The sequence below is a fragment of the Lipotes vexillifer genome, unplaced genomic scaffold (genome assembly GCF_000442215.2).
Source record: "Lipotes vexillifer unplaced genomic scaffold, Lipotes_vexillifer_v1.1 scaffold328, whole genome shotgun sequence".
Taxonomy (NCBI): Eukaryota; Metazoa; Chordata; class Mammalia; order Artiodactyla; family Lipotidae; genus Lipotes; species Lipotes vexillifer.
The window spans coordinates 132355-148938 of NW_006799460.1; the positions used below are offsets into that span (position 1 = coordinate 132355).

At 47.7% G+C, this 16584-nt stretch overlaps 1 protein-coding gene across 1 annotated transcript in view; it reads left to right on the forward strand.

The window, feature by feature from the left end:
- Positions 1–11404: 11404 nt before the first annotated feature.
- Positions 11405–16584, forward strand: part of RNF4 (ring finger protein 4) — a 19816-nt gene continuing 14636 nt past the window's right edge. The window contains exons 1-2 of the mRNA XM_007471618.1: positions 11405–11566; positions 15359–15473. Coding sequence (XP_007471680.1) covers positions 11558–11566; positions 15359–15473 — 124 coding nt within the window. The 5' untranslated portion in view covers positions 11405–11557. The remainder of the gene's footprint in view (positions 11567–15358; positions 15474–16584) is intronic.

The following is a 16584-nucleotide window of genomic DNA, read 5'->3' on the forward strand; positions in this document are numbered from 1 at the left end:
TTCCACATATATGCATTAATATACGGTATTTGTTTTTCTCTTTCCACTCTGTTTGACAGTCTCTGGATTCATCCATGTCTCTACAAATGACCCAATTTCATTCCTTTTTATGGCTAATATTCCATTGTATATATGTACCACATCTTTATCCATTTGTCTGTCAGTGGGCATTTAGGTTGCTTCCCTGACCTTGTAAATAGTGCTGCAGTGAATATTGGGGTGTATGTGTCTTTTTGAATTATGGTTTTCTCTGGGTATATGCCCAGTAGTGGGATTGCTGGGTCATATGGTAATTCTGTTTTTAGTTTTTTAAGGAACCTCCATAGTGGCTGTATCAATTTACATTCCCACCAGCAGTGCAAGAGGGTTCCCTTTTCTCCACATCCTCGCCAGCATTTGTTGTTTGTGGATTTTCTGATGATGCCCATTCTAACCGGTGTGAGGTGTAGTTTTGATTTGCATTTCTCTAATAATTAGTGATGTTGAGTAGCTTTTCATGTGCTTCTTGATCATCTGTATGTCCTCTTTGGATAAATGTCTATTTAGGCCTTCTGCCCATTTTTGGATTGGGTTGTTTGTTTTTTTGATATTGAGCTGCATGAACTGTTTATATATTTTGGAGATTAGTCCTTAGTCCATTGATTCATTTGCAAATATTTTCTCCCATTCTGAGGTTGTCTTTTCATCTTGTTTGTAGTTCCCTTTGCTTTGCAAAAGGTTTTAAGTTTCATTAGGTCCCATTTGTTTATTTTTGTTTTTATTTCCATTATTGGAGGAGGTGGATCAAAAAACATCTTGCTGTGATTTATGTCAGAGTATTCTTCCTATGTTTTCCTCTAAGAGTTTTATGGTGACTGGCCTTACATTTAGGTCTTTAATCCATTTTGAGTTATTTTTGTGTGTATGGTGTTAGGGAGTGTTCTAATTTCATTCTTTTACATTTAGCTGTCCAGTTTTCCTAGGACCACTTATTGAAGAGGTTGCCTTTTCTCCATTGTATATTCTTGCCTCCTTTATCAAAGATAAGGTGACCATACGTGTGTGGGTTTATCTCTGGGCTTTCTCTCCTGTTCCACTGATCTATATTTCTGTTTTTGTGCCAGTACCATACTGTCTTGATTACTGTAGCTTTGTAGTATAGTCTGAAGTTAGAGAGTCTGATTCCTCCAGCTCTGTTTTTTTTCCCTCAAGACTGCTTGGCTATTTGGGATCTTTTGTGTCTCTTTACAAATTTTAAGACTTTTTGTTCTAGTTCTGTAAAAAATGTCATTGGTAATTTGTTAGGGATGGCATTGAATCTGTAAATTGCTTTGGGTGGTATAGTCATTTTCACAGTATTGATTCTTCCAATCCAAGAACATGGTATATTTCTCCATCTGTTTGTATCATCTTTGATTTCTTTCATCGTTGTCTTATACTTTTCTGCATACAGGTCTTTTGTCTCCCTAGGTAGGTTTATTCCTAGGTGTTTTATTATTTTTGTTGCAGTGGTAAATGGGGGTGTTTTCTTAATTTCTTTTTCAGATTTTTCATCATTAGTGTATAGGAATGCAGGATATTTCTGTGCATTAATTTTGTATCCTGCTACTTTACCAAATTCATTGATTAGCTCTGGTAGTTTTCTGGTGGCATCTTTAGGATTCTTTATGTATAGTATCATGTCATCTGCATACAGTGACAGTTTTTCTTTTCCAATTTGTATTCCTTTTATTTCTTTTTCTTCTGTGATTGCCGTGGCTTTGACTTCCAAAATATGTTGAATAACAGTGGCGAGAGTGGACATCCTTCTCTTGTTCCTGATCTTAGAAGAAATGCTTTCTGTTTTTCACCATTGAGAATGATGTTTGCTCTGGGTTTGTTGTATATGGCCTTTACTGTGTTGAGGTATGCCCACTTTCTGGAGAGTTTTTATCATAAATGGGTGTTGAATTTTGTCAAAAGCTTTTTCTGCATCTATTGAGATGATCATATGGTTTTTACCCTTCAATTTGTTAATATGGTGTATCCCATTGATTGATTTGCATATATTGAAGAATCCTTGCATCCTTGGGATAAATCCCACTTGATCATGGTGTATGATCCTTTTAATGTGTTGTTGGATTCTGTTTGCTAGTATTTTGTTGAGGATTTTTGCATGTATATTCATCAGTGATATTGGTCTGTAATTTCCTTTTTTTTGTAGCATCTTTGTCTGGTTTTGGTATCAGGGTGATGGTGGCCTCATAGAATGAGTTTGGGAATGTTCCTTCCTCTGCAATTTTTTGGAAGAGTTTGAGAAGGATGGGTGTTAGCTCTTCTAAATTTTTGATAGAATTCACCTGTGAAACCATCTGGTCCTGGACTTTTGTTTGTTGGAAGATTTTTAATCACAGTTTCAATTTCATTAGTTGTGATTAGTCTGTTCATATTTTCTAATTCTTCCTGCTTCAATCTTTTTTTTTTTTTTTGAGGTACGTGGGCCTCTCACTGTTGTGGCCTCTCCTGTTGCGGAGCATAGGCTCCGGATGTGCAGGCTCAGCGGCCATGGTTCACGGGCCTAGTCGCTCCGCGGCATGTGGGATCTTCCTGGACCAGGGCACGAACCCGTGCCCCCTGCATGGGCAGGCGGACTCTCAACCACTGCGCCACCAGGGAAGCCCTCTCTTAGCTTTTACTTGTCTGTAAAGCTTTGATTTCTCCATTGAATCTGAATGAGATCCTTACCTGGTAGAGTAATCTTGGTTGTAGATTCTTCCCTTTTATCACTTTAAATATGTTATGCCCCTCCCTTCTGGCTTGTAGGGTTTCTGCTGAGAAATCAGCTCTTAACCTTATGGGAGTTCCCTTGTATGTTACTTGTTGTTTGTCCCTTGTTGCTTTCAATAATTTTTTCTTTGTCTTTAATTTTTGTCAGTTTGATTGCTATGTGTCTCGGCATGTTTTTCCTTGGGTTTATCCTGCCTGGGTCTCTCTGAGATTCCTGGACTTGGGTGGCTCCTTCCTTTCCCATGATAGGGAAGTTTTCAACTATAATCTCTTCAAATATTTTCTCGGGTCCTTTCTCTCTCTCTTCTCCTTCTGGGACCCCTATACTGCGAATGTTGTTGTGTTTAATGTTGTCCCAGAGGTCTCTTAGGCTGTCTTCATTTCTTTTCCTTCTTTTTTCTTTATTCTGTTTCACAGCAATGAATTCCACCATTCTGTTTTCCAGGTCACTTATCCGTTCTTCTGCCTCAGTTATTCAGTGATTGATTCCTTGTAGTGTATTTTTCATTTTAGTTATTGTATTGTCCATGTCTTGTTTGTTTAGTCTTTAATGCTTCTAGGTCTTTGTTAAACATTTCTTGCATCTTCTCGATCTTTGCCTCCATGCTTTTTCTGAGATCCTGGATCATTTTCACTATCATTATTCTGAATTCTTTTTCTGGAAGGTTGCGTATCTCCACTTCATTTAGTTGTTTTTCTGGGGTGTTATCTTGTTCCTTAATCTGGTACATAGCCCTCTGCCTTTTCATCTTGTCTGTCTTTCTGTGAATGAGGTTTTTGTTCCACAGGCTGCAGGATTGTAGTTTTTGTTGCTTCTGCTGTCTGCCCTCTGCTGGATGAGGCTATCTGGGCAGTCCCATTAATGTGTCTTCTCCTGGCAAACCTCCTCTGGCCTCTCCTTGTCCTCCTGGTTTCTTTTGCACCTGGCTCATATGCCCTAGTTACCACAGCTGAGCTGCCTGCCAGCAGCCACCCCCGGATAGGAGTTGGTGGCTGGGTTTATTCATCGCTGTATTCCAGGGTAGGAGCCATACTGATAGGTGAATGAAGTGGGGAGATGTGCAGTCCTGGGTTCTTTTTTAAAGCTGGATTGGGTGCAGTGTTGCACAGCACTTTAGGGCTTGAGCAAAGGGGTGGAGCTGTTCAGTGGGCGGTACATTTGGAGAGACTGCAAGGCTGGTGCTGGCAGAACAAGTCAGTGATACCCACCCACAGTCCTTGAGCCTTTAAAACTGCACACTGGTCCAAGTGCTCGTTGCATTAACTCCTGTAATCCTCACACACCCATTGAGATGGGTGCTGTCTTGTTCTATAGATAAGGAAGTAAGGCACAGAGAAGTTCAGTGTTTCGCCCGAGGTCACAAGTAGGGGTTATGGAGGCCTGACCCCCTGTCCAAGCTGTCTGGCTCTGGAGAAGTGCTCTAACTGTAAGGCCATCTTGCCTCCACAGGCAGTGCTTAGGAGTTAGGACGTGATGGGGAACCAGGGAAAGGCTGTGGGGGTCGGCTGTATGTTTTAGAGAAATGCGTTGGCAGTAGGGTAGAAGGGTACCAGGAGATGGGCAGTCGTTTGGAGGAGGTAGCGGCACTGGAGGTGAGAAGAAAGATGGGTTTGAGAGTGGTCCTGCATTAATTTCGCTCAGATAACGACGAGTTCTCCCCAGCTCCGAGGCCATTGTCCTAGGCCATTGGGTTCCCGTGCTGTAGCCTCTGGAGCAGAACCGTCAGAATTGCCTAGGAGTCCAGAGTTTTGAGCCCCATCCCAGACCTGCTGAATCAGAATCTAGTTTAACAAGCCCTCCAGGTGAGCCCGACGTCCAAGCCACTATCGCCCAGGACCGGGTGACCACAGAGTCTTCTCCTTGCTTTGCCTCTCCTCTGGTCCCTCAGCCTTGCCCTGAGCTCAGGCCCTCCCCTACTAGAAGCCCTTCTACACGGATTACACCCTGACTCCTGGCTTCACGTTTTTGCTTCTCATTTGCTGCTTTATCCACTGCATCCCTGAACACTGATTTATCGTGGTTAGTTGTCACCTTCCGGTGGGCCCTGAGTGAATGCAAGGGCCTTTCATTCTCCAGTAGCCTCTGCATCTGCTCTCTTTTCTGCTCTTCCTGGAACCTGCTTGGCTTCCCAATTCAGAGTTTCTAGGTTTTTGTCTACTCGTGTTGCCAGTGACAGAAGTCTCAGCTGGGCACACAGGGTGGATCAGGGTTGGTGGCTCTCGTCTGCTCCCCTAAATTATCAGCTCCTCCAGAGAGCAGCAGTTCCCAGTCATTGGGAAGAGGCAGAGGCTCTGGGCTCTGTGCTGGCCTAGGAAGCTCTGCTCCTTCCTGGTTGCTCGGTGTTGGTGAGGCCACGTGTAAGCAGTTCTGATTCTCCTGTCTTTTCCCAGAAGCCAGTACAGGACTGTGCAGGAGGGTTTTGTTTATTGTTTGTTTGTGGGGTGCAGGGGTTTCCATTTGTTTACTGATCTTCTCCTCATTACTCCAGAGAGGATTCAAGATGGGAGGGGGTTCAGCATCACGCACCCTCCCAGTTGGCAGGGATCCTCAGAGCATGTGCAGTAAGGCACGGTCACGTTGTTTGTTTGTGGGGTGCAGGGGTTTCCATTTGTTTACTGATCTTCTCCTCATTACTCCAGAGAGGATTCAAGATGGGAGGGGGCTTCAGCATCACGCACCCTCCCAGTTGGCAGGGATCCTCAGAGCATGTGCAGTAAGGCACGGTCACTGTATCTTGGGAAGCTATGAGCTGAAGGCTGTGAGCTCTGGGTCCCCAGCCTCGCATGGTCAAAGTAATGGCACAGTAGCTGCTTTCCTAAGCCTGAGTGAGGCAAGCCGCGTCTGCACAGATTGTGCAAGAGGGTTTAGGATTTCTCCTTTCATAATTGAGAGACCAGGGGTCTGTCCCCTCTGCCTGCTCCCCCAGTGGGTCACAGAACATCACCATTCTGGCTGCCTGGGTTTAACCAGAGCGAATCATGCAATGACCAGCAGCTGGCTGGGGCCCTGCCGTTTACACTGTCTCCTAGCACAGCCTGGTGGGGGGGGGGGGCACAAGCTTGGACAAAGGCCAGAGCCCATCTTTGAACTGGGCCTCACAGGGGCAAGTCCAGACAGGCAGGGAGGGTCCCATGGGCTGAGGAGAATCTGCGGGGGTTTCAACGGCCAGAAAGGAGGGCAAGAGGTGGCATAATGTTTCCAACTGCAGGCTTTGGGGTCAGGTAGTCCTGTATTTTACAAGAATGCTTACTTCCTAAGAAGAACATGGATTAAGGACATAAATTGCATTAAGTGTTCAGCAAAGCACGCAGCTGACAGAAAGGACCGGTAAATGATTGAACTGAGCTTTGCTGTTGATGATGCAGGGGGCAGCATTTATCAACTTGCTAATCTTTGTTTTTCAGGGCTTGAAGATACTGGAAGTCTATTTGGCTACAAATTCCTGTGCTAGCCAGAGGATGAGTAATGAGCAGGCATGAGAGGTTGAGGCATTCAGCTTCCCTGCAAATCTTGGTATAGATCACGTTCTTTTCTATAGGTTGGAACCACAGAGCACAATGAGTACGGTGAGTTTTGTAAGTTCCTGAATTTTATTTTTTCAGGCTAAACAATTACTTCATTCCTTGCGTACCTTAATGAGAGTACCATAGAGGTGTTTCTGAGTAACCCTAGTTCTTACAGGAGTGTGTACAGGACCTTCTGGTAGTTACACCAACCTGCTTGTCTTAGGTCACAGTCCAGTGTTTTGGGTGGTGCCCTAAAGACAGAAGGCTGAGGATGGTTGAGGGTTTTGAAGTTTTATACCTCCAGAGCAGCTGTCAGTGTCCCAGAAATATTAGGGCTCTGGTTTGTTTAATTATTTTTACAGCCCAATCTTCCGTTTTTCCTTCTATTTCTTTTCCCTGTGTAGTTCTTGGTCCGATGTGAGCATCGGTAGCGGTAATAATCCTTGGTGAGTTTTCTTATGGTCAGTGACCAAAGTTGGTAAGTCATTGTAACTCCTGTTTAGAGCTTTTATCAGACTGCAGGGGCAGTCTGGTTTGGTGTAACCGAGATGTCACCTGGAGCCCCTTGAGTCCGGAGAGTGCCTGAAGGTCCCCCTCCCCACTTTACTCCCTACTAACAGGGCTGATCATATGATCTAAACTCAAAACAGCTGTTTTCTGAGATAGTGCATTCACATCAGGTGGACCAGATGTGAAACTCATACTCTTTTTCCAGGTTCCAGAAGTGCTGTGAATGGTGTTGGGTGGGGGGTGCAGGATAAGGCTGAAAAAACAGTTCCCAGGGTGATAGAAACCATGGTAGAAATCCTGTAGACTCTGTTCACCGACCCCCACCCCCTCCCCTTGGCCCATCCCTTCGGGCCACTCCTGGCCCCCACTGTGTTCCAGACCCACTGTTGACATTCTTACACAAAGGGGCCTTTGTTTCGCTGGAGCTATCTTTTTTTTAAAGGGCAGATGACCTCCCATCTTGGTCCCATATCTGCAGGTTGCCACCACAGTTCACCTTAGGGAAACGTCCTAAGCCTGGGCACCTTACCTCTGAAGCCCACGCTCTGCCCAGGCAGGATCTGAACAGACTGAGCAGTGTAGCCTCTTATAAGAGTGTGTGAAGAATTCGGTTAAAATTTCCTCAGAGTGGTGTGAGTAACTTGTGTGATGGTGACTGGATGGTCGGTTTTAACTGGAAGCTGTGAGGGCTCTGCTATTGAAAAGCAGGAGAGCTGACAAGAATAATAGGAAGGCAGAGGGGGCGAGGTCTTTTCCCGTGTTCTAGGGTTTCTTGAGCCTGGCCCTGTGCTAACAGCCACCTCCTCCCTGCCCTCAGGGAGTGCAGGTGGAAGAGGAGGTGGAGTGGGGGTTTTGGAGGCTTGTGGGGGGGAGGTCATGAGATGGAGGGCATGAGGAATGTCCTCATGGTGGAGCTCACAGTGAGTAGGTTCCTGAAAGCTGTGTTAGAACTGGCTGAGTGAAGAAGGGAAGGGATGGGTGATCCAGGCTGGGAAGGGTGCCAGGTGAAGGGCAGGGAGAGGCTGAAAGAGCAGCCAGGAAAGGACTGCTGTTGGTGGGGGCGGGGGTGAATGTTGTTTTTTTTTTTTTTGAGGTACGTGGGCCTCTCACTGTTGTGGCCTCTCCTGTTGCGGAGCATAGGCTCCGGATGTGCAGGCTCAGCGGCCATGGTTCACGGGCCTAGTCGCTCCGCGGCATGTGGGATCTTCCTGGACCAGGGCACGAACCCGTGCCCCCTGCATGGGCAGGCGGACTCTCAACCACTGCGCCACCAGGGAAGCCCTCTCTTAGCTTTTACTTGTCTGTAAAGCTTTGATTTCTCCATTGAATCTGAATGAGATCCTTACCTGGTAGAGTAATCTTGGTTGTAGATTCTTCCCTTTTATCACTTTAAATATGTTATGCCCCTCCCTTCTGGCTTGTAGGGTTTCTGCTGAGAAATCAGCTCTTAACCTTATGGGAGTTCCCTTGTATGTTACTTGTTGTTTGTCCCTTGTTGCTTTCAATAATTTTTTCTTTGTCTTTAATTTTTGTCAGTTTGATTGCTATGTGTCTCGGCATGTTTTTCCTTGGGTTTATCCTGCCTGGGTCTCTCTGAGATTCCTGGACTTGGGTGGCTCCTTCCTTTCCCATGATAGGGAAGTTTTCAACTATAATCTCTTCAAATATTTTCTCGGGTCCTTTCTCTCTCTCTTCTCCTTCTGGGACCCCTATACTGCGAATGTTGTTGTGTTTAATGTTGTCCCAGAGGTCTCTTAGGCTGTCTTCATTTCTTTTCCTTCTTTTTTCTTTATTCTGTTTCACAGCAATGAATTCCACCATTCTGTTTTCCAGGTCACTTATCCGTTCTTCTGCCTCAGTTATTCAGTGATTGATTCCTTGTAGTGTATTTTTCATTTTAGTTATTGTATTGTCCATGTCTTGTTTGTTTAGTCTTTAATGCTTCTAGGTCTTTGTTAAACATTTCTTGCATCTTCTCGATCTTTGCCTCCATGCTTTTTCTGAGATCCTGGATCATTTTCACTATCATTATTCTGAATTCTTTTTCTGGAAGGTTGCGTATCTCCACTTCATTTAGTTGTTTTTCTGGGGTGTTATCTTGTTCCTTAATCTGGTACATAGCCCTCTGCCTTTTCATCTTGTCTGTCTTTCTGTGAATGAGGTTTTTGTTCCACAGGCTGCAGGATTGTAGTTTTTGTTGCTTCTGCTGTCTGCCCTCTGCTGGATGAGGCTATCTGGGCAGTCCCATTAATGTGTCTTCTCCTGGCAAACCTCCTCTGGCCTCTCCTTGTCCTCCTGGTTTCTTTTGCACCTGGCTCATATGCCCTAGTTACCACAGCTGAGCTGCCTGCCAGCAGCCACCCCCGGATAGGAGTTGGTGGCTGGGTTTATTCATCGCTGTATTCCAGGGTAGGAGCCATACTGATAGGTGAATGAAGTGGGGAGATGTGCAGTCCTGGGTTCTTTTTTAAAGCTGGATTGGGTGCAGTGTTGCACAGCACTTTAGGGCTTGAGCAAAGGGGTGGAGCTGTTCAGTGGGCGGTACATTTGGAGAGACTGCAAGGCTGGTGCTGGCAGAACAAGTCAGTGATACCCACCCACAGTCCTTGAGCCTTTAAAACTGCACACTGGTCCAAGTGCTCGTTGCATTAACTCCTGTAATCCTCACACACCCATTGAGATGGGTGCTGTCTTGTTCTATAGATAAGGAAGTAAGGCACAGAGAAGTTCAGTGTTTCGCCCGAGGTCACAAGTAGGGGTTATGGAGGCCTGACCCCCTGTCCAAGCTGTCTGGCTCTGGAGAAGTGCTCTAACTGTAAGGCCATCTTGCCTCCACAGGCAGTGCTTAGGAGTTAGGACGTGATGGGGAACCAGGGAAAGGCTGTGGGGGTCGGCTGTATGTTTTAGAGAAATGCGTTGGCAGTAGGGTAGAAGGGTACCAGGAGATGGGCAGTCGTTTGGAGGAGGTAGCGGCACTGGAGGTGAGAAGAAAGATGGGTTTGAGAGTGGTCCTGCATTAATTTCGCTCAGATAACGACGAGTTCTCCCCAGCTCCGAGGCCATTGTCCTAGGCCATTGGGTTCCCGTGCTGTAGCCTCTGGAGCAGAACCGTCAGAATTGCCTAGGAGTCCAGAGTTTTGAGCCCCATCCCAGACCTGCTGAATCAGAATCTAGTTTAACAAGCCCTCCAGGTGAGCCCGACGTCCAAGCCACTATCGCCCAGGACCGGGTGACCACAGAGTCTTCTCCTTGCTTTGCCTCTCCTCTGGTCCCTCAGCCTTGCCCTGAGCTCAGGCCCTCCCCTACTAGAAGCCCTTCTACACGGATTACACCCTGACTCCTGGCTTCACGTTTTTGCTTCTCATTTGCTGCTTTATCCACTGCATCCCTGAACACTGATTTATCGTGGTTAGTTGTCACCTTCCGGTGGGCCCTGAGTGAATGCAAGGGCCTTTCATTCTCCAGTAGCCTCTGCATCTGCTCTCTTTTCTGCTCTTCCTGGAACCTGCTTGGCTTCCCAATTCAGAGTTTCTAGGTTTTTGTCTACTCGTGTTGCCAGTGACAGAAGTCTCAGCTGGGCACACAGGGTGGATCAGGGTTGGTGGCTCTCGTCTGCTCCCCTAAATTATCAGCTCCTCCAGAGAGCAGCAGTTCCCAGTCATTGGGAAGAGGCAGAGGCTCTGGGCTCTGTGCTGGCCTAGGAAGCTCTGCTCCTTCCTGGTTGCTCGGTGTTGGTGAGGCCACGTGTAAGCAGTTCTGATTCTCCTGTCTTTTCCCAGAAGCCAGTACAGGACTGTGCAGGAGGGTTTTGTTTATTGTTTGTTTGTGGGGTGCAGGGGTTTCCATTTGTTTACTGATCTTCTCCTCATTACTCCAGAGAGGATTCAAGATGGGAGGGGGCTTCAGCATCACGCACCCTCCCAGTTGGCAGGGATCCTCAGAGCATGTGCAGTAAGGCACGGTCACTGTATCTTGGGAAGCTATGAGCTGAAGGCTGTGAGCTCTGGGTCCCCAGCCTCGCATGGTCAAAGTAATGGCACAGTAGCTGCTTTCCTAAGCCTGAGTGAGGCAAGCCGCGTCTGCACAGATTGTGCAAGAGGGTTTAGGATTTCTCCTTTCATAATTGAGAGACCAGGGGTCTGTCCCCTCTGCCTGCTCCCCCAGTGGGTCACAGAACATCACCATTCTGGCTGCCTGGGTTTAACCAGAGCGAATCATGCAATGACCAGCAGCTGGCTGGGGCCCTGCCGTTTACACTGTCTCCTAGCACAGCCTGGTGGGGGGGGGGGGCACAAGCTTGGACAAAGGCCAGAGCCCATCTTTGAACTGGGCCTCACAGGGGCAAGTCCAGACAGGCAGGGAGGGGCCCATGGGCTGAGGAGAATCTGCGGGGGTTTCAACGGCCAGAAAGGAGGGCAAGAGGTGGCATAATGTTTCCAACTGCAGGCTTTGGGGTCAGGTAGTCCTGTATTTTACAAGAATGCTTACTTCCTAAGAAGAACATGGATTAAGGACATAAATTGCATTAAGTGTTCAGCAAAGCACGCAGCTGACAGAAAGGACCGGTAAATGATTGAACTGAGCTTTGCTGTTGATGATGCAGGGGGCAGCATTTATCAACTTGCTAATCTTTGTTTTTCAGGGCTTGAAGATACTGGAAGTCTATTTGGCTACAAATTCCTGTGCTAGCCAGAGGATGAGTAATGAGCAGGCATGAGAGGTTGAGGCATTCAGCTTCCCTGCAAATCTTGGTATAGATCACGTTCTTTTCTATAGGTTGGAACCACAGAGCACAATGAGTACGGTGAGTTTTGTAAGTTCCTGAATTTTATTTTTTCAGGCTAAACAATTACTTCATTCCTTGCGTACCTTAATGAGAGTACCATAGAGGTGTTTCTGAGTAACCCTAGTTCTTACAGGAGTGTGTACAGGACCTTCTGGTAGTTACACCAACCTGCTTGTCTTAGGTCACAGTCCAGTGTTTTGGGTGGTGCCCTAAAGACAGAAGGCTGAGGATGGTTGAGGGTTTTGAAGTTTTATACCTCCAGAGCAGCTGTCAGTGTCCCAGAAATATTAGGGCTCTGGTTTGTTTAATTATTTTTACAGCCCAATCTTCCGTTTTTCCTTCTATTTCTTTTCCCTGTGTAGTTCTTGGTCCGATGTGAGCATCGGTAGCGGTAATAATCCTTGGTGAGTTTTCTTATGGTCAGTGACCAAAGTTGGTAAGTCATTGTAACTCCTGTTTAGAGCTTTTATCAGACTGCAGGGGCAGTCTGGTTTGGTGTAACCGAGATGTCACCTGGAGCCCCTTGAGTCCGGAGAGTGCCTGAAGGTCCCCCTCCCCACTTTACTCCCTACTAACAGGGCTGATCATATGATCTAAACTCAAAACAGCTGTTTTCTGAGATAGTGCATTCACATCAGGTGGACCAGATGTGAAACTCATACTCTTTTTCCAGGTTCCAGAAGTGCTGTGAATGGTGTTGGGTGGGGGGTGCAGGATAAGGCTGAAAAAACAGTTCCCAGGGTGATAGAAACCATGGTAGAAATCCTGTAGACTCTGTTCACCGACCCCCACCCCCTCCCCTTGGCCCATCCCTTCGGGCCACTCCTGGCCCCCACTGTGTTCCAGACCCACTGTTGACATTCTTACACAAAGGGGCCTTTGTTTCGCTGGAGCTATCTTTTTTTTAAAGGGCAGATGACCTCCCATCTTGGTCCCATATCTGCAGGTTGCCACCACAGTTCACCTTAGGGAAACGTCCTAAGCCTGGGCACCTTACCTCTGAAGCCCACGCTCTGCCCAGGCAGGATCTGAACAGACTGAGCAGTGTAGCCTCTTATAAGAGTGTGTGAAGAATTCGGTTAAAATTTCCTCAGAGTGGTGTGAGTAACTTGTGTGATGGTGACTGGATGGTCGGTTTTAACTGGAAGCTGTGAGGGCTCTGCTATTGAAAAGCAGGAGAGCTGACAAGAATAATAGGAAGGCAGAGGGGGCGAGGTCTTTTCCCGTGTTCTAGGGTTTCTTGAGCCTGGCCCTGTGCTAACAGCCACCTCCTCCCTGCCCTCAGGGAGTGCAGGTGGAAGAGGAGGTGGAGTGGGGGTTTTGGAGGCTTGTGGGGGGGAGGTCATGAGATGGAGGGCATGAGGAATGTCCTCATGGTGGAGCTCACAGTGAGTAGGTTCCTGAAAGCTGTGTTAGAACTGGCTGAGTGAAGAAGGGAAGGGATGGGTGATCCAGGCTGGGAAGGGTGCCAGGTGAAGGGCAGGGAGAGGCTGAAAGAGCAGCCAGGAAAGGACTGCTGTTGGTGGGGGCGGGGGTGAATGTTGGCAGGACACATGACTACAGTGACCACGACGGGGCTTTTAGGCTTCAGCACCTGGACTTTGGCCAGGACCTATGACTGCTTCTTAACCTCCCTCAGTGGAAAAGCTACACAGGTAGGGGCATGAAGGGTTCTGTTTAGCAGTGTCTGTTAAGACAGATTTGGTCCTTTTCAGAGGATGGAAGATACAAGGGCAACTTCAAAGAGAATGGGGTAAAAGTTAAGGAGCCCTAAGTAACCTGGTAGCTGCTGGGGAAACTCATATAAACACCAGGTAGTGGACTCAGGCCTGGGTGCCAGCTCCCTGGAGGGACAGAGCAGCTCCTCGCTGGACCGTTCAGAATAGCTGCTGTCACTTGCCTCTGGGACTTCCTGGGGATGCTTCCCTGTTCCTTAGATCCGTGGGATTTGCTCAACCCAGCTACATTTCTGAAACTTCTCAAGCTGCCATTTGATAAGAGAGTCAGAACACAAACAGAATCAGGCTTCTCTCTGTTGCCAGAGAGTTGGGCTGGGTGATGGATGTTCCTGAGTCTTGTGCAAATCTCATGGACACTTGCCTGCCCTCCAGCGTTTCCAGGGATAGGATGCCTAGTAAGGCGTATAAGGAGCTAGGGTAGTAATGCTATCTTCCGACAGCACTCGGTACTGTACATACGGTATATGCCGCCTCATCCTTCGGCGAGCTCTGCAAGTCTGGTACCGGTGAGGAAATTCAGACTTAGTAGTGAAGTAACTGCCCCACATCGCCCAGCGTGAAGCAGAGCAGGCCCGGTGCCAGTGAGGAGCGGGACAGGCCAGGGGAGAGAAGAAACACCGAGACACAGGGAGCCAGGTTTGGGTGGGGCCGTACAGCGTGGGAGTGACCCCCTGGCTGCGGGTCACTTGGGAGGTTCTGTCTCTTGAGGAAGATGGCAGGGGGCGGGTTCTCAACTCATCTTTCAGGGCCAGCCAGGCCCCAGCCAGGCCAGAAATGCTGGAGCGTATTGGACGTGGAAGAAAGGCTGGTTCAGGGGGTCTGGGCTGCAGATAGGCTGATTAACAGCTCAGACCTTCCAGAAGGCATGTCTCTTGGGTAACCCCTGGGAACAGCCTTTTAAAGTCTTTGGTTCTTAGAGTACCTACTGTACAGCACAGGGAACTCTCCTCAGCACTCTGTAATGATCTTTATGGATGTATGTATATGTGTAACTAATTCACTTTGCTGTATAGCGGAAACTGCACAACATTGTAAATCAACTACGATGAAAAAAATTTTTTTTTTTAAAGTTCTCATCACAAGAAAAAAAATAAAACTTTGGGGCTTCCCTGGTGGCGCAGTGGTTGAGAGTCCGCCTGCCGATGCAGGGGACACGGGTTCGTGCCCCGGTCCGGGAAGATCCCACATGCCGCGGAGCGGCTGGGCCCGTGAGCCATGGCCACTGAGCCTGCGCGTCCGGAGCCTGTGCTCCCGCAACGGGAGAGGCCACAACACTGAGAGGCCCACGTACCGGAAAAAATAAACAAATAAATAAAACTTTGGTTCTTGGAGCTGTGGCGGGTGATTATTGGGGTATAAACTACAACTTGATAGTATCCTAAAAGGTTAGAGGCCACAAACCTTTCCCAAAGAAAGACCCACTTTTCACAGTGAATAGAAACTTGGGAAACTGAAGGGCTTTGGGCTGAAAAACAGAAGGGGCTCAGTAAGGCCAAATACAAACCCAAGGAAAATAGGTCTGTAACTTTAGGTTAAAAGAAGGGGTTTCTGGCCAAATCCCAACCTGGACCAGAGGCTTCCATAGAGTTAGGTGTCATATACTTTAGGCAGACCAACAGTCTTTATAACAGAAATTTTACTTTATAGAATTTGTATTCACTATATGTTCTGGATGATTTCTCTCTATAAACATTCAGTGTTCTAGAATCTCAAGTTTTGAAAGGACCCCGACCTCAGGTCTGCTCACTGGCCTCCTATTCTTTTTTTTTTTTTTGCGGTACGTGGGCCTCCCACTGTCGTGGCCTCTCCCCCTGCCGGACGCGCAAGCTCAGCGGCCATGGCTCCGCATTCAGCGGCCACGGCTCACGGGCCCAGCCGCTCCGCGGCATGTGGGATCTTCCCGGACCGGGGCACGAACCCTTGTGCCCTGCATCGGCAGGTGGACTCTCAACCACTGCGCCACCAGGGAAGCCCCTATTCTTCTTAATGAGTTGATCTTTTTATTCTTCTGGCTGAAATCTTACTGGTCAGGAGCTTATGTAACTGTTTCTTTTTCCCCCGATACCCTCAGAGAAAGCGTCGTGGAGGAACAGTAAATTCTAGACAAGCCCAGAAGCGAACTCGAGAAGCATCCTCCCCCCCTGAGATGGCCCTGGAGGCAGAACCCATAGAACTTGTGGAAAGCGGTAAGATTGCCAGTGACACTGGGCATGAGTGAGCATATATGCCCAACATGCCACCTACCAGCCACGGGCCTTGTGCAAGTTACACAACCTGTAACTCAGCCTTAAGTTTCCTCATCTGAAACGGGGGATAATGCTGTGCATATATATGCGGTAGCTGCTGTGTCGAGTTGTCATAGCACTGAAGTGAGTCAATGACACAGAACACTTAGAACAGCGCTTGTCACGTAACACTATACGAGGTTTAGCTTATATCTGTATTTATAAGACCAATAGTCTCAGACTCGCCTACCGTTCACAACTTAAAAAAGCTAAGGTGAGCAAGAGCTGCCCCCTTGGTTGCCCTGAGACTCCACAGGTTTAGAAACGGCCACTCAGCTGGGCTCACTATCCAGCCTTTCGGGGGTGTGCAGCATGGAGTGGAGACTGCCGTGGGTCCACCTTTTCTCTTTGAAACTGTGCCTCAACTTACTTGGCCTCGGGAAGTACTCAACTTTCTTCCTCTCTCCTTCATTAAGACAAAAAATTGCCCCAGCAGGCAGACTTGTTGGCAGAGCTGGGTGTGTTGGGAGTTTGGTGCAGGCAGAGGCCAGATTGGCTTTTTCCCCTTCTTCCTGCCTCAGGGGAGTGGCAGATGGCCTGAATCAAGTCCCTCAGCTCTGCATGTAGTAAGATTGTTTTTATAATTATGATGCCTGAAAACTGACATTTGAAGAGAAGCAAGCAGCTTGTCTGTAGATTTCATGGGCCCTTCAGGGGAGTGAAGTTTTCTGTATTGTCTCTGTGGTCTCTGAGCTTCACTTCTAACATAAATTCACAGCCCTGGGCCATCCTCCCCTCCAACCCAAAGCTGATGCCCTGGTGTCTGAATTCTGCCACCCTGCAGGAGAGGCAGGTGCAGGAGGCTCCTCATTTGGGACCCTGAACCCACAAGTGGAATCTCCAACCTGGCCAAGATCCACTGCTTTCCACTGCAGCACTGCTCGTCCTCAGTCAGCCTTACACCCGTGTGCAGGGCTGTATGCACAAGCTGCCCGTTGGAATACCGTTTTTATTTGTAGGAGCCAAAAATTGTGTCCATCAGAAAGAGAGCGGTTCTGTAAATTATGGTATA